At 43.1% G+C, this 23532-nt stretch overlaps 15 protein-coding genes across 15 annotated transcripts; 9 read left to right on the top strand and 6 right to left on the bottom strand.

The window, feature by feature from the left end:
* Positions 1 to 84: 84 nt before the first annotated feature.
* Positions 85 to 1167, bottom strand: SAMD00019534_046450 (hypothetical protein; the record flags this gene model as incomplete). Its single annotated transcript, XM_012900135.1, has 1 exon — positions 85 to 1167. The coding sequence occupies one exon, from the start codon at positions 1165 to 1167 to the stop codon at positions 85 to 87; it is 1083 nt and encodes a 360-aa protein (XP_012755589.1).
* Positions 1168 to 1498: 331 nt separating this feature from the next.
* On the top strand, positions 1499 to 1678 carry SAMD00019534_046440 (hypothetical protein; the record flags this gene model as incomplete). The annotated part of the gene is made up of 1 exon (XM_012900134.1): positions 1499 to 1678. The coding sequence occupies one exon, from the start codon at positions 1499 to 1501 to the stop codon at positions 1676 to 1678; it is 180 nt and encodes a 59-aa protein (XP_012755588.1).
* Positions 1679 to 2349: 671 nt separating this feature from the next.
* Positions 2350 to 2687, top strand: SAMD00019534_046430 (hypothetical protein; the record flags this gene model as incomplete). Its single annotated transcript, XM_012900133.1, has 2 exons — positions 2350 to 2478; positions 2553 to 2687. The coding sequence occupies 2 exons, from the start codon at positions 2350 to 2352 to the stop codon at positions 2685 to 2687; spliced, it is 264 nt and encodes an 87-aa protein (XP_012755587.1).
* Positions 2688 to 2857: 170 nt separating this feature from the next.
* On the top strand, positions 2858 to 4505 carry SAMD00019534_046420 (hypothetical protein; the record flags this gene model as incomplete). Its single annotated transcript, XM_012900132.1, has 2 exons — positions 2858 to 3745; positions 3801 to 4505. 2 exons carry the CDS (start codon positions 2858 to 2860, stop codon positions 4503 to 4505), a joined length of 1593 nt encoding a protein of 530 aa, XP_012755586.1.
* Positions 4506 to 5331: 826 nt separating this feature from the next.
* SAMD00019534_046410 (hypothetical protein) lies at positions 5332 to 5968 on the top strand (the record flags this gene model as incomplete). Its single annotated transcript, XM_012900131.1, has 2 exons — positions 5332 to 5521; positions 5613 to 5968. The coding sequence occupies 2 exons, from the start codon at positions 5332 to 5334 to the stop codon at positions 5966 to 5968; spliced, it is 546 nt and encodes a 181-aa protein (XP_012755585.1).
* Positions 5969 to 6214: 246 nt separating this feature from the next.
* On the top strand, positions 6215 to 6874 carry SAMD00019534_046400 (hypothetical protein; the record flags this gene model as incomplete). The annotated part of the gene is made up of 2 exons (XM_012900130.1): positions 6215 to 6587; positions 6663 to 6874. Coding segments are annotated over 2 exons (585 nt in total), but the record flags the coding sequence as incomplete, so codon positions are not given.
* Positions 6875 to 6934: 60 nt separating this feature from the next.
* On the bottom strand, positions 6935 to 7720 carry SAMD00019534_046390 (hypothetical protein; the record flags this gene model as incomplete). Its single annotated transcript, XM_012900129.1, has 3 exons — positions 6935 to 7422; positions 7502 to 7598; positions 7673 to 7720. Coding segments are annotated over 3 exons (633 nt in total), but the record flags the coding sequence as incomplete, so codon positions are not given.
* An 858-nt stretch (positions 7721 to 8578) lies between these two features.
* On the bottom strand, positions 8579 to 9577 carry SAMD00019534_046380 (hypothetical protein; the record flags this gene model as incomplete). The annotated part of the gene is made up of 2 exons (XM_012900128.1): positions 8579 to 9377; positions 9498 to 9577. 2 exons carry the CDS (start codon positions 9575 to 9577, stop codon positions 8579 to 8581), a joined length of 879 nt encoding a protein of 292 aa, XP_012755582.1.
* Positions 9578 to 10045: 468 nt separating this feature from the next.
* Positions 10046 to 11100, bottom strand: SAMD00019534_046370 (hypothetical protein; the record flags this gene model as incomplete). The annotated part of the gene is made up of 3 exons (XM_012900127.1): positions 10046 to 10505; positions 10601 to 10877; positions 10953 to 11100. The coding sequence occupies 3 exons, from the start codon at positions 11098 to 11100 to the stop codon at positions 10046 to 10048; spliced, it is 885 nt and encodes a 294-aa protein (XP_012755581.1).
* A 1162-nt stretch (positions 11101 to 12262) lies between these two features.
* SAMD00019534_046360 (hypothetical protein) lies at positions 12263 to 13770 on the top strand (the record flags this gene model as incomplete). Its single annotated transcript, XM_012900126.1, has 4 exons — positions 12263 to 12885; positions 12965 to 13052; positions 13128 to 13543; positions 13620 to 13770. The coding sequence occupies 4 exons, from the start codon at positions 12263 to 12265 to the stop codon at positions 13768 to 13770; spliced, it is 1278 nt and encodes a 425-aa protein (XP_012755580.1).
* Positions 13771 to 14444: 674 nt separating this feature from the next.
* Positions 14445 to 14894, top strand: SAMD00019534_046350 (hypothetical protein; the record flags this gene model as incomplete). Its single annotated transcript, XM_012900125.1, has 1 exon — positions 14445 to 14894. The coding sequence occupies one exon, from the start codon at positions 14445 to 14447 to the stop codon at positions 14892 to 14894; it is 450 nt and encodes a 149-aa protein (XP_012755579.1).
* Positions 14895 to 16124: 1230 nt separating this feature from the next.
* Positions 16125 to 19622, bottom strand: SAMD00019534_046340 (hypothetical protein; the record flags this gene model as incomplete). The annotated part of the gene is made up of 2 exons (XM_012900124.1): positions 16125 to 17260; positions 17324 to 19622. 2 exons carry the CDS (start codon positions 19620 to 19622, stop codon positions 16125 to 16127), a joined length of 3435 nt encoding a protein of 1144 aa, XP_012755578.1.
* A 421-nt stretch (positions 19623 to 20043) lies between these two features.
* SAMD00019534_046330 (hypothetical protein) lies at positions 20044 to 21156 on the top strand (the record flags this gene model as incomplete). Its single annotated transcript, XM_012900123.1, has 3 exons — positions 20044 to 20235; positions 20311 to 20619; positions 20680 to 21156. Coding segments are annotated over 3 exons (978 nt in total), but the record flags the coding sequence as incomplete, so codon positions are not given.
* Positions 21157 to 21644: 488 nt separating this feature from the next.
* On the bottom strand, positions 21645 to 22598 carry SAMD00019534_046320 (hypothetical protein; the record flags this gene model as incomplete). Its single annotated transcript, XM_012900122.1, has 5 exons — positions 21645 to 21673; positions 21741 to 21851; positions 21923 to 22200; positions 22273 to 22424; positions 22533 to 22598. The coding sequence occupies 5 exons, from the start codon at positions 22596 to 22598 to the stop codon at positions 21645 to 21647; spliced, it is 636 nt and encodes a 211-aa protein (XP_012755576.1).
* A 372-nt stretch (positions 22599 to 22970) lies between these two features.
* SAMD00019534_046310 (hypothetical protein) lies at positions 22971 to 23527 on the top strand (the record flags this gene model as incomplete). The annotated part of the gene is made up of 3 exons (XM_012900121.1): positions 22971 to 23024; positions 23170 to 23412; positions 23507 to 23527. The coding sequence occupies 3 exons, from the start codon at positions 22971 to 22973 to the stop codon at positions 23525 to 23527; spliced, it is 318 nt and encodes a 105-aa protein (XP_012755575.1).
* Positions 23528 to 23532: the final 5 nt, after the last annotated feature.

Genomic DNA, 23532 nt, shown 5'->3' with positions numbered 1-23532 from the left:
TCAACACGCGCATGCCATCAGAGGACACAACTTGTACAAACTTCCATCCATCTAAGAATTACATCAATCAATCAATAATATTGTTTATTCACCTAACTTTGTCTTCTTGGCCGTTGTCTTCTTTGAGCTCTTCGTGTTCACTTTGCTGTGATCCAATCGAAATGTCAGCGTGTGGAAGTATAACTTCTCCTGTTCCATGGATTCGAGTTGGCTGGGATGCTTCCTCACAAGACATACGCCATGTATATCATCATTCATTCGAACCTGTACAGTGATCGTCCTTTCCTCGGTATTGATCCTACCGGTTCGCGGTGACTTGGCATACTTCATCTCGACTTGGTACTCTGTCACATTGGGTATGGTCGTGATCAATGACGCGACAAACTGCAATTGTCGATTGCGTACATTGTTTGTGTTTGTATGGGGAATGTTGGCTTTCATCTTCAATGACCTCAGGACAGCACGACACGTTGTCACTGCGTAGTTGGCACTGACCGATCCTCTGATCACCAACTCCTCCACCTGCGTACCATCCAACAGTGCCTTCTGTCCAAGCGAGTGTAGCTCCAGATGTTTGACTGATTTTGGTATCACCTTGTTGATCCTCTTGGTCTGATTGAACTCTTTGCCAATGCTGAGCCATGTGAGTGAGGGCCCCAACACCCCAGCGGACAATGGATGATTGTATTGGTGTCCAAGACTCAATTTGGTGATCGACAATGGGAGTTGTCCAGGTTTGATCGCATCAATATTATTGCTTTCCAAGTACAGTTCAGTGATTGATGATGGTAGTATTCCACTAATTAAGATATCTGGTTTCAAACATATCTCCAATGTCCTAAGTGATTGAGGTAGTGTACCTGGTGCAACATCACTACGAAGGTATGAGCCTAGAGTGAGGGAGGTCAGAGAGCCAGGCAACAAACCTGGTGACAAGGTCTTTCGGTAATAGTCTCCAAAGTATAATGTTCTAAGTGATTGAGGTAGTACTCCATGTGCAAATGGTTGATCATATATATAGCTGAGATGTAGCTCGATCAGGTGGTCAGGGAGAGATCCCACCTGGAATGGCTGGTCGAATTTGCAGCTGACAATGTGGCCTCGTCCAAAGTGAAGATATAACAACGAGATGGGCAAGACACCTGGTGCCAGTGGCTGGTTGAACATCTTGCCAAGGGTCAACGAGGTGAGAGATTGCGGTAGAACGCCATGCTGGATGGGTCGATCAAAAAAAGTACAGATTGAAAGCGTGACCAGGGATTCAGGAAGGGCACCGGGGACGAGTTCGCGATCAAAGATACCATAGCCATTGTCCGCTTGACCAATCAATAATGTATGTAGTGAGGCTGGCAGGACGCCAGGTCGCAGGTCTCGGTCGAACCTCCTGCCCAACGCCAGAGTGCGCAGTGATTTTGGAAGAAAGCCCTCAACCAATACACTGTTGTACCAGTCTGGCAGAGTGAGAGTTTGGAGGGTCTTTGGCAACGCGTCATGAGCGATGGAGAAGCCTGCAGCACTCACACCAACCATGTACAAGTTGACCAGTGAGGATGGCAGTGATCTTGGACCAATGTGCGAGGGATGGGTCACCAGGGTCAATGTGCGCAACGACGATGGCAGTACATCTGGCTGGAATTCTTTGCGATACTGTTCCACCCTCAGACTTTTGAGTGATTGAGGTAGGCAATTGAGACCAAGGTCATGTATGTTTGTCTTTCCAAATCTAATTGTTAGATTGGTTAATGACGCTGGCAATGCACCAGGACTAATCAATTGACAAAAGTCTTCATTCAATGACAACTCTGTTAAAGTTGATGGCAAGTCTCCAACTTTCAAAGGTTGTTCATTCATTCCTCTAATACCATAAGTCATACATGTTATTTGTTGTTGTAGATTATTATTATTATTATTGTTGTTGTTATTAATGAATGATGTATCTCTAGAGTATTGTAACTGTGATGTTATACATTTTGACATGTTTAGATATAGACGTCTACATGTTAGACTTAGACAAATGGCATTGAATATGTCATCTTCACATAGATATTCAAATATATGTTTGGTAACTAGTAGTGGCAATGAGTCCATAAGTTATATCTATGCTAGAGATACAACTCTAGACTGTATTACTTTGATTGAATAAGGCAGAATGAGGCGACAATTATCGATGTGAATGAGGGCAATTCAGACGGGGGTTTGTTCACAATTCTGAATTTGATCCCAAGTTCGTGAAGTTTGATGAAAGTGATGATGGACCAACAACACTTCAAAACTTACTTGTTTAAATGATTAACTAACAAGACGAAAGAAAAGAGATATACATATATATAGATATAGATATAGATAAAGATGTCTTATAAGAATACATTTATACAGAGTGAAGCTTCAATCACTAGACAACTCGAGATTGATATCGATCAAAAGGAAGAAAAGACAAAGGCATCTGCAATAAAGACAGTTGGCTTTGATACGTCAAAGGTATGTTTGATTGATTGAGGTTGTGTCTTGATGTGATGTGATGTCACTGACACATACATTACATGTATATACAGAGCGGACAGACTACACCTATCCCAATACCATCAGCAACATCACCACCATATTCAAAGAGTCCATCATCAGTTGGTAGTTCAAAAGGTTCTCTCGAGAAGATGAATCATCATAAGAAGAGGTATGCATTATCATGATTGATTGATAATGAAAGAATGAATGAATGAATGACTGACATCAATGTAACAATTCAGTGGTAGTGGATCAGGTTCACCAAGTATTGCTGTGGATGGTGCTCAATCAGCACCAACATCAACTACATCTACATCGACAGATAATCAACATATTTCAAAAGTGGGAGTCAGAGATGGGACATCTACAGATATCTCATTCATTACCAAAGCCAACACAACAGCAACAGCAACAACATACACCAACATCTCAATCACCTCAATCAACACAGCAGGCACACGTTCAACCGACTGCTGCAGCTGATCCAGATGCCGGTCGTCCACATGGTATGACCAAGAAGCAATATCAAAGAGTGCTACAGCAGCAGGCGAGTGGAGGCGCAGGCGCCCCACCAGCAGCAGGTGGAAGACCAGCAGGTGGCAGACCACCACAGCAGCAGCAACAAGCTGGTGGACAACCAAAGCAACAAGCACAGCCAAGACCACAACAGCCACAACAGCCACAGCAGCCACAACCACAGCCACAGGGAACACCAAAGCAGCAAGCACAGCCACAGGTTCCAAAGCAGGTACAGAAGAAGGAAGGCGAGGAGACAACACCCGTCGTCCCAAAGAGGCCAGTGCACACAACGTCCACGCAGTACGACGACCCCAAGAGACGCGACAAGGTGGCCAAGAAGAAGATCATCAACGCCATGCCCGCACAGAAGCTCATCCCACTGTTTGCACATCTGCCTCAGTTTGAGATCGAGAACAAGCTGGGCATTGTCTCGAGTGACATCCACCCAGAGATCATCAGTCTCGGTCTAAAGTACGCCACATTCACAATCTCTGGCTCCAATGCTCGTGCCGTCGCATTGATGACCACGTTGAAGCAGGTTATCCGCGACTTTCACCTCCCCGCCGACAAGGACTTTGTTCGCGAGCTCAACCAACACATCAACCCACTCATTCAATTCCTGGTCGACTGTCGTTCAATCTCCATCTCTATGAGTAACTCCATCGTCTACTTCAAGCAACAATGTCTCTCAGAGATCAGCAACCAGCGATTGACCCATGAAGAGGTATGTAGTGTCGCGAGTGGCCATGGACATGCCGATCACTAACCAATCACAACAGGCCAAAGAGAGACTATACGAGAAGATTGATTCGTACATTGAGAGAATAGGAGTGGCTGATAGAGTGATCACAAAGTATGGAGTTTCAAAGATTAAGGATGGCGATGTGATCCTCACGTACGCAAGCTCGCATGTCGTCGAGATGATCATTCAACAGGCACAGAAGGAGGGCAAGAAGTTCCGTGTGATCGTCGTGGACTCACGCCCCAAGCACGAAGGCAAGGAGCTGCTGCATCGTCTGGTGCGCCAGGGCGTCAAGTGCACGTACATCCTGCTCAACGCCATCAGTTACATCATGAAGGAGGTGACCAAGGTGTTTGTGGGCGCCTGCTCGATCCTCTCCAATGGCAACCTGTTGTCACGTGCCGGCACTGCGCTGGTGGCTTCGATGGCGCACTTTTACAACGTGCCATTCATTGTGTGCTGCGAGACCTACAAGTTCACGGAGAAGGCGCAGCTGGACTCGATCTGCTCCAACGACCTGGGCGATCCAAACGATTTGGCTTCGAACCTGAGCGAGAAGGAGTTGCTCAGCGATAGCATCCTGAAAGATTGGAAGAACATTGACAACCTCAAGCTACTGAATCCCATGTACGACCTGACGCCCATCGAGCTCATTGACATGGTTATCACCGAGTTTGGCATGGTTCCTCCCACATCAATTCCTGTCATCCTAAGAGAGTACAGGAAAGAGATTACCATTTAATCAATTGATTCAATGTCTGGTAGTCAATATGTCATGTCATGCCAGTCACACCTTTGCGATCCAATCATTGATTGATTGGATATCTGACCTTCCATTTCGACACGCGTGGAAGGACTTACAATACATACTCCATCACAAGTTATCCCTATCCTACATTATTATTATTATATTAATAAATCAACATTACTTAAGTCATCCCTCGTCTTTACTATTGCGGTCCAGTCTCCATCTGGGCTCGAGCTCGCAAGATAGAATCCACCACTCACTCTTTGATTCGTTCATTCACTCATTCATTCAATCACTCACTCGACGATAACAAACAAAGATAAAGATAAAGATATGTGTATTACATTCTTTATTATATCTGCACAACAAACAGATGCCAATGGTAGTGTAAAGACATTACCTTTACTTCTATTGAACAATAGAGATGAGTTCTTGGTTAGACCAACAAACCCATTACATAAATGGCAACAACATGATGATGAAAGGTCGACGACGACGACAACATCTACATCAACATCAACAGCATCAGGAGTAGATATATATGCTGGACAAGATAAGATGTTTGGAGGTACATGGTTAGGAATCAACTCTGATGGATTATATAGTGTATTACTTAACTTTAGATATAGGACGACTAATCAGAAACCTTCGACTTCGACCTCGACCTCGACTACTTCGACAACATCAACCTCAACGAGTGATTTGATGACACCACCAGAGTCAACCTCACCTGTACGTCTAAGTAGAGGAAAGATTATTGCAGAGATKGTTGAGTAGTAATCCAAGTGTGGAGGATGCCGTCAAGCAATTGAAGGATAACATGGACAAGTATGAACCATTCAATATCATCATTGGAAGTACCAAGACCAACAAGGCATACTACCTGTGCAATGTCACGAGTGGCAATGTCGATCGACCAGACATCCCTATCACCAATGATCCCATACCTCTACAACACAACAAACTCTATGGTCTATCTAATGGATTCTTGCTTGATCAATGGCCCAAGGGTATGTCATTGTCATTGTCGTCGTCGTCGTCATCATGATCATCGTGTCCAGAGTCCGTACTAACTCATGACATGCAATGGCCGGGAAACAGTGAAACGAGGAATAGACCTACTCGAGTCTGGTATACTTGAAGGTGCACTCTCAACGCCAACATCATCATCAGAAACATCGGAGAATCCAAGAAATACAATGATGTTCAATGTGATGAAGGACTCGGCTCAACAGGATTACAACAATCCACTAATCACCGCTGAGGAGCATCGCTTCTCCTCGGTCTTTGTTCAACCATTCGAGTTGGTGGGACAACCATACGCCACCCGTACAACCACCATCCTTAGCGTTGATTCGAATCAGCGCGTTCTAATGGAAGAGCGCAACTGGATAGACAATGCCAACACCTCAATATCATTCGACATATCATCTCGAGAGGCAACACGACAGTCTTGACCATGTATGGATATGGATGAGATGAGACGACTGTATTTGTATAACTTAATAAAGGTGTGATTGATGGACCATGATCATTATCACCTGATCCTGGAATGTTTTGATCACTCACTCATTCATTCAATCAATCAATCGATCATTCAATCAAACATATAAGATAAGATGGCTAATAGAATACCTATATTGAGGGCAAAGTGGATATCACTTGTAGTTGACCAGTTGGGAATGCTCAATGGACAGGCAGCAAAGTGGTTCGACACATTGGAAACATACTATACACCAACAGCCACTCGTTGTTATCACAACTTCAATCATATTGATGAGTTGTTATCACTGTTTGATACTTATCGACATCGTTTGACTCAGCCTGCTGTATGTCAACTTGCAATCTGGTTCCACGACGTTGTCTACGATCCTACCAAACATGACAATGAAGACCTCAGTGCACAGCTATTCAAGCAGTTCACCAAAGACTCGCTCGTAGTGGCACCCGACGTCCAAGATCAAGTGATCGACTACATTGACTGCACCAAGAATCACACCAAGCACCCAGCTCAAGGCAATGACCGCGACTACTTCCTCGACATGGATCTCTCAATCCTCGGTCGTCCAACTGAAGGTATGAACGCGACCCACTTGGCACATCAACAAGATGGAATGATCCCATCCTGACCCATCCCATCAATGATTGTAGAATACCTTATATACTCTCATAACATTCGTAGAGAGTATATACATGTCCCTGAGGACCAGTATCGAACAGGACGCTCAACCATACTGAAGCGCTTTATTGATATGGGCGAGTCCATTTACAAGACGCCAGAGTTTAGAGCGGCGTACGCACGTCAAGCCCTGACCAACCTTCAGAATGAGGTCGATCGCTTGGCAGACCTGGCCATACCCTTGCTCTAACCAATCTCCTAGTCCTCCTAATCCATCATATGTACATATCATTCGTCATCATAGTAATACACAGTTATCTCTATCTCTTTCTTTGTCTTTTTTGATATGCTTGGTACTGTTGCCGCGACGACGACGGTGATGACCACCCTCGGTATTTGATTGAATATAGATACTGATGGCCTCGTTGAACAACTGCTCTACACCATGCTCGGACTTGACTGAGCATTCGGAGAATGACAAGGCACCAATGCGCTTCTGCATGAGCAGGCCGTCTTCAAAGGTGACTGGCTTCAACTTCTTGAGTGCCAGGTATTCCACGACGGACTTGTCATCACGCATGTCAGTCTGTGTACCAACCAATATGACTGGTACGTTTGATGTATAATGTTTGATCTCTGGCATCCACTTTTGAAGTACATTCTGGAATGATGATGGATTGACTACTGAATAGCACATCAATACAACATCGGCATCAGAGTAACTATGATGTCTAATTCTATCAAAGTCCTCTTGACCAGCAGTATCCCATAATCCAATATTGAATGCCATTCCTTGGATACATTAATAACAAATATATTGTTAATGATTGATTGATTGATTGAGTCCAGGTCCACAAGTTGGTCTTCATACCTTTATACATTTGATTACATGAGAAGTTATCACATACTGTTGGTTGGTAATCCCTTGGGAATCCTCCACCTGTGGAATATGATATCAATAATGATGTCTATGTTTGGTTTATCAATTAATTAGTTAGTATGATTGATAAATCATGGGATTGTTCCTTAGTTATTAGCATACTTTTCCAATTGCTCCATCACCAACTATAACTACTTTCATATGATACATCATCGTTTATCAATCAATCAATCAGCCAATTATTATTTCTATATTATGTAGAAAGTTGAATGAATGAAGATAGGTAAGTGAGGTGGAGTACCTTTTGAATTGAGGCCTTGAGGCACATGGTCCTTGGACAATCATCATCAACAACAACAACAACAACATGTTGTTGCTTGTGATGATGGAATTTAGTCAAGAGAGAGAGGGTGGATAAAAGGTAGTTGTTGTGCACACCTTTGAACACCATGAGGCAAGGTAGTATGTACATGTATAAGGAGAAAGTGTTTAGGTCCTCAAGGCCTTGAAGAGGCTGGAAGGGTGTCAATCAATCAATCGAGTGGTTGTTGACAATAGTGGTGTGTTGTGTGATTGCCTCTCGATCAAAGTCTGATACCCCTCACCTGATTGGAAGGAAGTATGATTAATTGTGCTTGTTTACCACCCACCCCCCTTCAACTGGTTGGCAGCCTCCAAAGCAACTTCAAGGATCCATCAATATTAACATATAAGGTAATGTGATCATTGTGAGTGAAGTGATTGATTGGGGAGAGTCCATTCAAAGTAAAGGGTTACCAACCAACCATCACTTCTTACATCACTCATTCTTTATCCACCTCAACTCTCTGGTAAGGTTTGCTCCAGTATTGACGCTGACAACCTTTTCAAACAGCAAGATATTGCCAGCCCCGCAATGTGATTGATCACATGATACATGATGTATGTAATGGACGATCAGTTCGGACTGGGACATTGATTGATTGAATGAATGAATGAATGAATGAATGAATGAATGAATGGAAATGATGATGATGACGCCAGGAGATAGAGAGAGAGGGGAAATGTGGATGCACATATTTGTAATGTTTAGTGCTGCAGGGTGTTGTTCAACCATGGGAGAGTGTAGTCATCAAAGAATGGCTTGCAAGACTCTGTTGGATGCTCAGAGTGCTTGCAGTCTGTGGTGAAGAAGTGCAGACGACCAGCCTCATCAAGTGCGCGAAGACCAATGAAGTCCTGCTGGTAGAACTCTGACTCGCGCAGAGGGATGACGGTGCTCTGTGTGTTGTTGGCGTAGTACGAGAACCAACCAGACTCGCGTGGCACGATGGTCAGGTCGTTGATGCTGTACGACACGACCAGCGCGTTGAGGCTCTGGATGTTCTGCTTGTACAGCTGGTTCTTGGTTAGACGCTCGTTGTTGATGTCGGCCAAGAACATCGACGTCTGCAGGTACTTCTCAATGTTGTATGGGTCGACCCAGTACTGGGCCGCCGAGATCGTCTCCTGTGCCCACTGCTCGTAGGGGACGGTGGCGAGCGCCTCGTCCACCCACTCGATGTTGACGTAGGGTGTGCCGAACTGGCCGCGCTGGGGACCGTTCCAGCCGACATAGTTGTGTACGGGTGGGTTGTTGAAGCGTTGGATGTAGCCTCTGGTGACAAGGGTGCCCTGTGAGAAACCAATGGCGTTGAAACCGTTGGCCAACTTGGGGTCTGCAGCCACCTTCTTGGCGTACTCTGCCACCTGATGCTCCATCTGCATAAAGACCGAATCAAAGAATCCATTGCCAATCTCCATGTTCACAACATAGATACCTGGCAAAGCTTGTTCAATCCATGACTTTACTGGTTCCATTGATGTATGGCTCTGACTGATTCCATGCCTTCATTTGTTTGATTTTGGTGGTGATGTGTTTGTTAGTTTATGTTATGTGATTGATTCAATCATGTGATTGTGTGTGATTGACCAAAGGGGATAGTTCCGAGGGTGATGATAGACATACATCAGGACCACTGGTCTGTAGTTTTGAGCGGCAGTAACAGCCACAATCAAACAGAGTGCGGCAAGAACTTTGGTAAACATCATCCTCGTGTAATAGTTATAATAAAGTAATAATAATAATAAGAACAAGAACAACAAGAGGCTTTAAGTTCTCAACAAAGCACGTTTGACTGGCTCTTGATTTGATTCACCTATTGATCAACTTTAAAATAAATAAAATAAGAGAGGTATCAGATTCTATGGTTGTGATCAGCACACGAGAACAGGGGAATCGGACCAAGAAACTTCCGGGTGCAGCCTATCACTGATCACTTTTTTGCAGGGTTCCTCATCAGCAGACCCACACCAAGCAAAGTTTTGTCGTTTTTTTTGCAAAGGTCAACTCTGAAGGCAATCTTGTATCCGCGCTGTAATATAGGACTCTGCACCACTGTTGGTGCTTGTTCGTCCCCTTTAATGTTATTCAAAGATAGATGAATGAACTGATCTGATGGTGATTATGAAGATGTAGACGATGATGACTGACTGACTGACTACTTGCTAATAAAGTTAGTTGACCTTTTTGGAAGACTTCATCTCATAGTGCTTTGGCTTGAAACCATAGACACCGCTGGAGATGAGGTTGCCAACCTTGATGATCAGGTAGGACATTGGGAAGGAGACGGCCGTGCAGATTGGTCCGAGGATAAGACGGTAGTGTGTGGCGGCCAGGTAGCCACTGCTCAAGTACTGGACGGCGTCGTTCAGGTCGAAGCCAAGGGGTGGTGGGTACAACATATAGTTGAGGTTGATACCGCTGATAAAGGCGCACACCTGGAACAAAGTGTGATGGATCATCAAGATCAATCCACTTGAAAACAGAGCATAACCTGCACTAAACTCCACCGGTGTCTTATAAATCTGGATCAAGAATGGTGCAATCAACAATGCATAATGTTGAATGAAGAAGTTGTGGCATTCAAATGGCTGGTCCAAGTCTGTCAAGTCTGGGAATGCCAATGCAGACACTCTAAACATTGATTGATTGATTGATTGATTCGAGTTGGAGTAAGTATCACCGCCAAGTCATGTGATTGATTGATTGATTGATTGAATGATACCAACGTAAAGAAGACATAATGGATGGTGACTTTGAACAACTTGGTGTTCTTCATGGCATCGTTGGTGAGCAGGAGGTAGGCATAGATGACGCTGAGCACATGACATGGTTGTAACATGTAATAATAGTTCCTGTTACCAAACATCTTGTTTGGTTTGTAGTAGATATTTAGTGCAACATTGATCAACAATACGATACCGACCAATGTGCATATAATATGATGCTTCTGTACTCCCTTGACAGGTATAGTACTCTTTCCTCTAAGTATCAATATATATGCAACTATTCAACAATTAAGTCAGTTGACATATTACATGACCCATCCATTCCATTCCATTTCATTTCATGGTAACATACAATAGATCAACATCAAGTAGGATACATTGGCATAGATGAACTCTGTTGCATGATACTCTGGTGAGAGATACCAATGTTGTTTGTCTACTGGTGAGCTTATCGTCTCGAATATAGATGCAATAGCATAAATATGATCATCAATGCTCATCATCTTTTGATAACTAACTAAATATATATATAACAAAGTCCAATTAAGTAATGTACAGATATAATATAAATATTGTTTTTATAAGTAGATATTAGACTAGTAATAATAATGGACTTTGTTGTTGTAATGAATGTATGTATGTAACTTTGACCAGTGAGTTAGCAAGCTGATGTAACTGACTGACTTGTGTGTTGTTGGGTCAGTGGTGTGTGAGAGTGTGTGTGGGGATGGTCTTGGAAGAAAGATGTGTTCATACAATGACGAAACCTGTTCGTTTGCTGAGCCCCTTCACATTCGTCATGTTACTGTCAAAATTTCAATTTTTGACAAGATATCTTCACACTTGGACCATACTATCATTCGTTCACAACATACATACATATAAATATAATGTTTTAATTTATTTATTAATAATAATTATTTATAACTTTAAAGTTCCAAGTTGGAATTGTCCGGAAGTAGATGAAAGTGATCGAAGCCAGATTGTTTGGATGACGATGAAAGGTGATGAATAGGGGCGTGTCAAATTCCCAAAATATCCTGTAGAGGTGGTATCTCATCACTTGACACCATAACAGAACGAATTAGGAAATGGACCGATCGGGCCATCATTCTACCCCTCCATCAGCCAAACAGCCCAACTCATTCATTCAATCAAATACAATACTTACTTACTTGCCTAATCAATGAATGTTGAGTGGTCCTCGGTTGTTTGTTTGAAACATGATTGCGATTGAGTTGTATTTGTAAATGATTTAAATTGTTCGGTGGGTCCTACCTTGTTTGTTTGTTTGATGAAAGGTCGTACTCATCCATCTTAACTTAGTTTATATATTACATTCATTATTCATACAACTTATCAAACAAATAAATAATAATGTTACTATTCTTATTTAGTTTATTCGTTATATATCTTGTCTATTCATTCGTAAGTCCAATGATAGTTATGTGGCTGGAACTATCCCTGAGAGCCTAACCCACCCACCACTCACTGAATCACTCAATCACACAATCCATCAATCAATCAAACATAACATAATATAAACAGATTCAAAAGAATAGAACGTTCGCCAAGAACATACCAAAGTTCGCAAGATGGAATTATCCAATTCTTGGATCATTGCCATTGTTGACTCATAATCCACATTTGGATATAACAGAGATGGGTAGGAAGGTGGGCGGACAGATGGTCAGCATCTGGATGGGTGATTACTACACGGTGTTTGTGAGTGATCCTGCATTGGTCAAGGAGATATGGTACAAGAACTTTGCCAACTTTGCCAATCGCCGTCATCAACCCATTGGCCGTCTGCTCAGTGGCGGCTACAAGAACTTGTTGTCATCGGACTATGGCTTCTGGAAGCCACTGCGTGCAATGGTGGCCAACACTTTCACCAAGACCAAGCTGCGCTCAATGAGCAAGATCATCGATGAGCAGGCACAGTTGTTTGTCAAGAAGATGTATGAGTACCATGCCACGGGCCAGCCATTCACGCCCACCATGTTTTGCAAGAAGTACTCGATGAACATCATTCTGATGATTGTGTTTTCCAAGCACATCCCCTATGAGGAGGATGTCAGTGAGGGAATCCTCGGATCATTGGTTGAGCCCATTGATGACATCCTAAGGGAGTGTTCACAAGGTCGTGTCCTATTCTCACTCAATGCAATCGCACCATTGATCGAGCACTTCTTCTCTCACAAGGTCCTCAAGTCAATGAAAAAGATCAAGTCATACGTATCAGCAATGTATGAAGAGAAGCTAGTCGATTTGGACAGGAACAAGTATGTATCAATCAATCAATCATTCAATGGAATTATTCCAATCACTCATCACTCACACATACTTCCTTCCACACATTAGCCCCAAGGACTTGTTTGAGGACATCATTGTTGAGAGGGATGACATGGATACCATCGCTCATGTTGCCATGGATCTTTTGTTGGCTGGAGTATGTATCTCATAATCATCAATCACATGGAACTATTCCATACTTACCACTCCCTCTCCCCTCCGCCACACACAGACAGATACATCAGAGTCAACAATTGAATGGATAATATTGTATATGTGTAATTATCCAGAGTTGCAAGAGAAGGTACATGCAGAGTTGTCAGAGATCATTGGAAAGGGTAACTTTGCAGTGGTGGCAGATAGACCAAGGACACCTTATATGACAGCATTCATCAAGGAGGTGTTGCGTATCAAACCATTGGCACCATTCGGTTTGAACAGGACCAATGCTGAGGAGTGCACCATCGGTGGATTCTTCCTGCCAAAGAACACCCAGATGCTGATCAACATCTATGCCATCCATCACGACGAGAAGTATTGGAAGGATCCAGAAGTATTCCTACCCGAGCGATTCCTCGACGAGAAGTCCATCAACCCTGATGCCTGGATACCATTCGGTGTTGGTCAAAGGAATTGTGTTGGAATGAAGTATGTATCATTGGTTGGTGTTGGAGCTATGCTGGACACTCACTAACTCAATCACTCAATCATTCACTTTATATAGCTTGGCAATGGATGAGATATATGTTGCATGTGCCAATATATTCTTGAACTTTAAGATGGAGTCATCTACTGGAAAGCCAATTGATGACGAGGAGGTGTTTGGATTGACAATTCATCCAAAGAAGTACTCTGTCAACTTGATCAAGAGATAAGATTATAATCATCAGACCTTGATCATGAGATCACTCGTTCATTGTAAACAATACAATACAATTCATAAATGACTTAGAGCCTTGAGAATATGTCTATCCTGGGTATGGGTTGATCAAAGTCAAAAGACGCGACTGATGTCACAGGATTGTGCACTCAATGGATATTTTGACCAAAAAAAAAAGTGATGGGTGTTTGTGGATCACAACGAGAAGGCTTCGTTGGGCTTGATCTTTAGAAATATCCAACCGATCATACTTTATTGTTTGAAAACATTAGATAGATATAAATAGATATATATACAGATAATAGAGATATAAATAATAATAATATATTTATAATAAGAATGAGTCACGATGATAGTTTGAATGAAATCATTCGTTGGGTATTTGATAAAGATAGGAATATATGTTATTACTTTTGGTATATATTACATTATACTATAGCAATACCACCATTGTTGATATTGTCATTAGCCACTCCAATATCATATATATTTCATAAGATAAAGGATTGTGCATTACCAATCACATTCTTCTTGGTACTCATTGCTCAGTTGGGTGGAATAGTCGATACACTATGTGATATAGTACAACTTGGTGGATCAATCAAGATATTGGTCAATCCTTATTATTCAAATGCGAATGATTTGGACATACTCTCTTTCATCCGTATAATGATCATGGTCATTGGATGTCTGTTTGCAATGTGGACATCACTATTGCTCTGCTTCAAGGGCGAGATACGTCTTGGTCGTGGCATTGGCATGGCATTCTTCTCAGTCATTTGGAAGGCATTCGCAGTGTTTGGCCGCGTGGTACTATTGATCAGGGTACTGTTCTTTGCCATCAAGGATGGCGAGTGGGACACACCATCGAGAGGCAAGTCAAACAATCATTTGATCGAGTTGGCTTTGTTGATCGACTACATCTATGTTGGTCTACCATTGGGTGTGCTCACCATCGTCGAGTTGATCTGGTATCCACATCGAGCTGTGATTGCCAATCACACATTCTGGCAACTATTCAAAGTCAGTGGATTGGCCGTGGATACCATCTCACTCTCAGTATTCCTAATGTTTGCAATATGGCCACGTCTTCGTAATCGTGGCGAAACGTCAATATGAGACTGGATACTCATATTACAAACCACCCAGGTTCGTCTATGAGAATGATCAAGATGTCTAAAGAACAATAATAAAATAATATATATATTTATTTAAATGATTGATTGATCAATCATACCTTGGTCGAGTTCATTGTCCAGTTTGTTGGGTTTGGCTTATTTGGTATTAATGGTGTAGGTGTTGGAGCTGGGGTCTCTAGGGGCATGGGTGGCTTCAAACATTCATATCGATCAGGGTCGATACAACCTGTGACTCGGAATCCATATGCTCGATTGATTTCTTGTGTGACTTCGGATATTTGAGTTGATTTATCAGTTTGGAATACCATTGATCCATGACACTTTGGTTGATTATATAAGGTAAGGACACATCTAATACTATTTGGTTCAAAAGTGAATGAGTTCATCTTGTATATTAATTCCTCGGGGAATTTAATACACTTTGGATCCCCGAATGGATGATGGAATTGTTGTGCATGTCCTGTAAAGTTGGCTTCAGTATATGTTACAAAGCACCATCCATCAACTCTTTGTGGATTCCAAAATAATAATATTGAACTTATAAATATTAATATTAATATTAATTGATTATTAGATGATTGTTTGTTGGAATGTTTGGTCATTGTTGGAATAATATTATTATATTATTAATTATTATTATTATTTTAGTTGATTGATCCAATGATGATTGGCATCTTACTATGATACTTATGTAGTGTAGATGGTAAGGGATGATTGGACTGGATTGAGTTCATATGTTCAATGGATGGTTCACAAGAATGGGCCAATTTACAATTTGTGTCTAATTCATGGTAACTCACTTTGTGGATTCTGAACAGATCCAACTAGTCATTGGCAAGGGTGGCAATTATCAGATCGATCCATCTCTGTGTCATCATCCCCCACAATCTCATATTGATCAAGTGTTTGTCCATCCACACCTGATCACACATACACACAGCAATGAACACTCGATCAACCCACTGATCAATCTATCACACTCACACCTCACACCTCCACACATAACAACACACTGTCCAACAATCAGTCGAACCAACTTACAACAATGTAGTGAGTGATTGTCAAGACTGGTCAAGCCGAGCCAAGCACTGATTCAATAAATAAATGCTCTTCCATCCACTTTGAGTGTTGGTGCGATTTGATGTGATTGTTCGATATATATGCTTCGGGCAGGCCTGGATGAATGAATGATGAAAGGACATCCATCACATCATTCCTTTACCCAGGACGAGTCCAACTCGTAGCCAAGTTGTATTAAAACGTTTCCAGCCTCCTCCTTGAACCACAGCTTGTTTGCGTAGCTAAAGTAGTTGGCCCAGTCGCCAATCTCACCCTTGCGGAAGAACTTGTTGGTCTTGCTGTCCTCTCCATCGGCGTCACTGAATCCTCCAGGCAGCGTCTTGTCCTCGGTTGTCAGCTTATCAGCCTCGCCATAGTCCAGACCAAGGAACTCGTACATCTCCTTCCTGACTCCTTCGGGGTCCCTGTGCAGCTCTTCGTAGCGCACCGTGTAGACCTCAGACACTGGATTCTTCTCCAACTCTGCGATGGCTTCCAGATCGGCACGCACACGGTTTGCCCAGCTGCGCACCACATGGCGGAAGCATGTCTCCTTCTCGAGCAGCAGGCCAGGGTTCTTGGTGAAGTACGATTGATCCTCTTTGTAAGACGACACGTATGATGGGTTGACCAGGTGTTTGTTGCCATTGCCGCACCAGTTCTCAAAGCCGCCCAGACGGACATAGTGCCAGAACAGCGAGACGACCACATCACGGCCATCACGAATGATCAATATATACTTGGAGCCGGATATGATGGGTGCCAGTGGCGAGGGGGTCTTCTCGCCCGTCCAGCTGATCAATGGCGCAGACGAAGGCGACACGCCAGAGAGCAGAAGGTTCCTAACGAATGATTTGTACCACTTGTTGGTGTAGCCAAGGTATGGTTCGCGCGCTGCGGCCCATGGCTGATCAGTGAACTTCTCGATGGCGTCCTCCAGCAGATGGAAGTGGAACTCTTGCTGAGCCAGATAGATCCTAGGGTGCAGGTTCAATATCTTCTTGAGCCAAGACGTTCCAGACTTCTCATGTCCACGTACAAACAGCATTCCAATATGGTCGCGTGACTCTTGGTATGTTCGAGCGTCAGCGCCCAACACAGCGCCATCCGACAGCTCCACCTCAATGTCTGATTTGGGCTTTGGTTTGACAGCAGCTTGTGCACATTGTAACTCCAACTCCCTTGATCGCTGAGTCATATTGAGTATCTCTGCCATGTATGAACTCTTTGACACCAAAAAGTGTCTTGTTGCCATTGGTGCCAATCCAAGTGATGGTGGAAGCATCTCTGTACATGATGGGATGTCAGTTTGATTGCTTGATTGATTGATTGATGAGATTATAAACATACCTTCAAAGAACCTCATGACTTGAAGCTCCTGTCCGTATGTCGTGGACAGGTCGACACTCTTCTTTGTTGTGTAGAATAGTGTCTTGGGGACGGTCTCAAGTTTGAAGCCATGGTTGGTGGCCTCGACATAGAGCTCCCATGCACCGCCATGATCAAGTTCGTCGTCAAACTGATTGTTGGTGTAGTTCCTGCCAACTAGTAGTAGGAGTGATCGACGCATTATGACATTGTTACCACCATAGCAGTTGTACATGATGCCAGGCATGCCTTGACATCCGATGAACACGGCGTTCCAGTGGATTCCAAGCTCGGGCATGCCGATCGATGAGGAGATCAGGTCGGCCTCGGTATGATTGGCCACTGAGAGCATCTTGCTTAGGGACGATTGGTCGGCCAGCCAGTCAAACTGATCGACGAACAGCACATACTCGCCAGTAGTGCGCTCTACAACGTTGAGACTGTTCCATGGTTGGAATGTGGTGCTGTCCGACACGAGGAAGTCTGATGCCCACGTGTGCTTGATCTCGACAAGATCCATGGCAGGGAAATGCTTAATCTCGGGTGCACCCTCCTTTGTCACGATCAGCACGTTCACATTGGTCTTGGCATGATGACTGAGTGCCACCAGATTGTTCTTGATCTGCTTGACGTTGTCACCATTGTACACCAACACGACTGTGACTGTTGCGGTCCTGTTGCTCTCCTTGATAATGACGGGTGCCTCGATTGGCTTGTTGCTGACGATCGTGTGCCAGTTGCTCCATGTCTTGGTGCGCGACCATTCATCGTGTGCCATGCGAACGGGTGCGACGCCAGTCTTTAGCGACTCGTGGATCTTGCGCTGAATCGAGCCGGCCGAGGGATAGAACAGTGCGCGTTCCTGGTCCTCGGGGTGGATGAGCTCGGGGATGCCGCCAGCCCTGCTCGCAATGAATGCGATCCTGTGTGTCATGCACTCCAACACGGTGTTGGGCGAGTTGTCGATGGGCGATGGTATCACGACCAACTTACGCTGGCTGTCATGCGTGAGGTACTCAATGGCCTCGGTGTGTGTCTTGCCAAGGAGCACGCGACACTTGATGTGCAATCGATTGCACTTTAACGTGATGTAGTTGTCAGCCATCATGTTGACCTCGGTGAGACGAGTGTTTGCGCCAAGGAATGTGACGAGCAAGTCCTCCTCGATAAGGCGATGCGATATCCTCTCGAGACAGTTCAGGAAGATGTCCAATCCCTTGCGCGCCTCCAGGCGTCCAAAGAAGATGATCTCGTCGTACGTATGATAATAGTTGGCCTCTGTCTGGTCCCATTGGGCATCGGCTGGGTTCGCAGGCAGCAGGTTCTGGTGCACATAGGAGTGCTTGGGCAGTTGCCATCCATTTCGCCTCATCCAGTTGAGCATGTAGTTCGATGGGCTGATCAGCCAATCGCACATCTCGACCGATCTTCGCTCCAAAAAGTCCACTTCAAAGTGCTTGCCATCGTCTAGATTGGCCGAGTTGGCTGTCCTCTCCCAGAGATGCGGGCCGTGACCGCCAACCACCAGCAGGGTCTTGAGCAGGGCTACGCCCTGGTGTCGCGCCAGTGTGCTGAAGTATCCAATGCCTCCATTGTCATGGAAGTGAATCACATCAAATTGACCATCGTGATCCGACAGCCATTGATATGTTCTGTAACTTCTGATGCAGGGGCCAGTGCATCCAAGCACCATCTCTGCGCCACCAGCACCGCTCGCCTGTTGCTGAGCGACGGCCAGCTCCTCGGGTGTCATAATCTGCACGTCTAATACAACTAGCTCAATGTTGTTGCTTCGATACAATGCGGTCCAGTGTGATGCCGACAGGTTCTTGACGCGATTAACCAGTAGCACGGTGACCTTGTGGCCGTCCTCACTCAGACGCTTCGCCATTGCTGTGTATGCCGTGCCGATGCCTCCGCCCAGCACTGGGCCCTCTATCTCTGTGGTCACTATACACACACGTCTCTTGGTCTTTGCATCGGTGTAATGATCCTTTGTCCATGATTGTTGTTTGTTGTTGTTATTGTTGTTATTATTGTTATTGTTGTTGTTGTTGTTGGGGGAGTATGTGTTCAACCATGGATAGACAACATCATCATCGAATGTCTTTGATAAGAATGTTCTTGTAGCATGGTCGGCGTGATAATCTTTATTTTGAGGTTGTACTGTTGTTTCAACCTTTCCTCTATCATCATTCTTTGTACCTCCTATTGAATTATAAATAAAGATAAAGTAAAACAATGTTATTGCCAATACAATAAACAATGACCTAGTGACCATATCCCTATTTGGTCTGTTTCTTCTCATTATCATATCTATTCTGTATATCTATCTATGTATATGATGTATGATTGTATGATGTTATAACTAATGTTTATATGATTGATGATTCATGTGTATATCTATCTATGTATATGATGTATGATTGTTTGTTGGACGAATGAATGAATGAATTACCTTCGGATGAATGAAACAAAATCAGTTGACGCGAGTGGTCTTGGACAAACAACCTTGCCTTTTCCTCAACTCACCTTTCAAAGGGAGTTGGGCGTGCCACACGAGCAATCTTGGAAACAAAGTTTAGTCAGCTCGCAAATATCCTTTTTGTTGGCGTCATTGACAAAAACACACACATTTAAGTAAGATCATAAACATTCATTCATTCATTCAAAGTTACATCAAGTCAAGTATAAAGCAAGTAAGGAAGAGAGAGATGGATGAAACAAACAATAAGTATATAACATTGATTGGTGCTTCAAATTGGGATATGTTCACATACTGTGACAGAATACCTGCCATTGGAGAGACTATAAAGGGTACAAACTTTAAAGTATCATTCGGTGGAAAGGCTGCCAATCAAGCGGTACAAGCATCACTACTAGGTTCAAAATGTGTAAGTCCTGAGATGCAGCAGCAGGTGACCCACAATGCTGTCCAACATCTAATGTTTGATTGATTGATAATATAGTACATCATTACAAAGCTTGGTGATGATGTGTTTGGTGATAATACATTGAATAACTTTAGAACTAGAGGAGTGTCGGTGGATCATGTGACTTGTGTGAATGGTGTGTCGTCGGGATGTGCATCAATCACAGTCGATAAGGATGGTCACAATAACATTATAATAGTCGGTGGTTCGAATGACCTCTTGTCCGAAGATGACGTAGCCAATGCTGCCAAGACAATCCAGAACTCATCATACCTACTCTGTCAGCTGGAAACCAGTCTAGCCACAACCTACCGCGCACTAGTCACTGCCAAAGGGTCACAAAAGGTATGTATGATGATATCCATTGATTGGTTGAATGAATACTAATGATCCATATACTTAAAGTGCAAGTCAATTCTTAATGTATCACCGGTAACAAGTGATAAAGAGATGCTTAGGAAGTTGTTGACAGTTGTAGATATATTGGTGGTGAATGAGGTGGAGTTGGCAATGTTGTCCAACTCTTTAGAGTCAGAGGTCAATGTTGAGAAACTGGAGACAGTGCATCATGCTTCACAGAGATTACTTGGCATTCATACAAACATTGCAGATATCATTGTGACACTTGGCGCTAAAGGAGTTGTACTTACATCACGCGCAACAATCGACAACTACAAACATATTGTCGCCCCAATTGAAGTGTTGCATGGATTGAAAGTTGTCGATACGACTGGTGCTGGAGACAGCTTCATTGGATCATTGGCACACTTCCTGACCCAAGGTCATTCGCTCAGCGACTCAATCGGCAAAGCATGTCGAGTGGCTGCCATCAGCGTCACTCGCTACGGCACTCAAACAAGTTATCCATCAATATCAGAATTGATTGGTATCCTATAAACATCATTATTATAATGTCAAAGATTGATTGATTGATTGATTGAATAGAAGGATGGATGAATGATTGTTTTGTTTGTTTATCTTTATAATTGTTTTGAGAGATATGGGTCAGACCAGCCTCGAGAGTTTACTACCTCCCGAGACGATTGCTTCGCTCATGCTTGGATGATCAGCAATGTTTTTGTCATCATCTAGAAGTTATTTATACATTAGTATAGTTAACTCCTGTAATATCTGAATTGTTTGTTTGACCAAACTCGTCACTTTGTTACAATCATCACTCAAGTGATTTATGGGTTGGTTTCGTTCGTTTTTGTCATAATTAATTAAATAAAATTAAGTAATAAATTGATGATGAAGAACGTTCACTTCCCCTACTCTAACTCCAATCACCATCAATCACAAACGTTATCTAATTGGATTATAAGTTATAACTTCAAGATGATGTACATTTATTATTATTTTGTTTTGTTTTAGTTTACAAGGTGTTGATGAGCAGGCTCTGAACGAAGACAGAAGAGGTTAGTGATCATGATTGATTGAGTGAATGAGCGAGTGATGATACATACCAGGTAGTCCAAACTCATCTACTGCTTGTGGCTCTGACGTTGGTGCAGATGGTGCCATCAAGTATGAAGGTGTTTCCTCAAGTTCCAAGTCATCCTCCATCGACATCAACTCTGTCGTAGTCATGCATTGTGTGTTAGAACTCATTCAATCAATCATTGAACATAGATATAATAATACATACCAGCTTCCAACTCTGTCTCGTCTAATGAATCTGGTGTAGAGTATGCTCTACTCATTGATTCCTGTATCTCATTGTTAAAGTCAAGTAGGTCTTGCATTTCATCTTGTAAACTGTCTACATCTTCAATGTCTATCTGTTTGAATTGTTTCTTCATCTCTTTGGCACCTTGCTTCATTGCGCCAACAGTTATAATCGTATCCTGCATTGATTGAGTTGCAAACTTTGTCTGTTCCATATTGAATGATTGTTGGCTAAGTTGATTACGTTGTGCCTCATACCTAATTGTCCGTCATTCAATCAGTCAGTCTCAGTCTATTCATTCATTCATAGTTCCAAACAATCAAACATACATCTTCTTTTGTTTCAATACTCTCATTGCCTTTGCTTTGATACCATTCTGTGCTGGACCAGGTCTAGTATTCTTCAATTGTTGTCTATACACTGACAATTCTTGATCTAACTTTCTAATCTTCTCATCAAGTCCACCTATATTATTGTCCAACTATATATATGTTTGATTGCAGTGATATCCATTTAATGATTGAGTTAGATATACCGCATCTTGTTTGTCTTTGTATATATAATAACTGTTGTCCATCATCAAACATACACGCTTATTAGCTTCATCCAAAGTTGGAGCTGGTACATTCTTTGAACCACCAAAGAATCTTCTCATTTCTTATGTATATGTATATTCAAAAGTGATACTAACTATTTAACTATGTAATAACAAGCAATGTATACAATGTAACTTGCAATCAATAGATTGATTGAGTTAAGTGGGTGCGCCAACTGTCACCCTGGTTCGCCAAGGTAAGATGGGGGATGATTTGAATGAAGTTCCTTTCATTTCAATGTGTTTGATGAAGAATGTTTTAAATTTATTTTTTTCAATTCAATGTGAGTGAGACTGTGGCAGACTCGCAGGATGGATGCTAGACATGGATGGACAGTGGAATCGGCAATCCTTGTGTTAAAGTAACCCTTTCGAACCTATACCTTTTGTATCTGAATCCCGTTAGGCACCCCGCTCACTCAACCGATCACAATGTCTGTCGAACTCGCCATCAACTACGCTACCCTCATCTTGCACGACGCTCAGGTACATTTCGAACAACATCATCACAACTCAAGGATTGATGGATGGAGGATACGCGAACAATCATATCCATCCCATCCTCAATCCACATGACTCGATCAATCAAATGCTAATCTAGATCATCCATCAATCAATCAAACTTACACAGGCACCAATCACTGCCGAGAGCATCATCGCCCTCGCTGGCGCTGCTGGCGTCAAGGTCCCAACCCACGTTGCCCAGCTCTACGTTGCTACCTTCGCCAAGAAGAGCGTTGACAGCATCTTGACCGTCAACGTCGCTGCTGCTGCTGCCCCAGCTGCCGCCGCCGCCGCTGCCCCAGCTGCTGCTGCTGCCAAGAAGGAGGCTCCAAAGAAGGAGGAGAAGAAGGAGGAGTCTGATGATGACATGGTAAGTGTCCATTCACATATGTTCATAACTCTCTGTCCACAATCACTAACAATCCATACACACCTCTTAACTCTCAATTTACAACAACCAACAGGGAATGGGTCTCTTCGATTAAACTGC

Source organism: Acytostelium subglobosum (assembly GCF_000787575.1).
Source record: "Acytostelium subglobosum LB1 DNA, scaffold: scaffold8, whole genome shotgun sequence".
Lineage (NCBI taxonomy): Eukaryota > Evosea > Eumycetozoa > Acytosteliales > Acytosteliaceae > Acytostelium > Acytostelium subglobosum.
The sequence above is the reverse complement of the archived record's forward strand: the minus strand, read 5'-3'. Positions and strand labels throughout refer to the sequence as shown.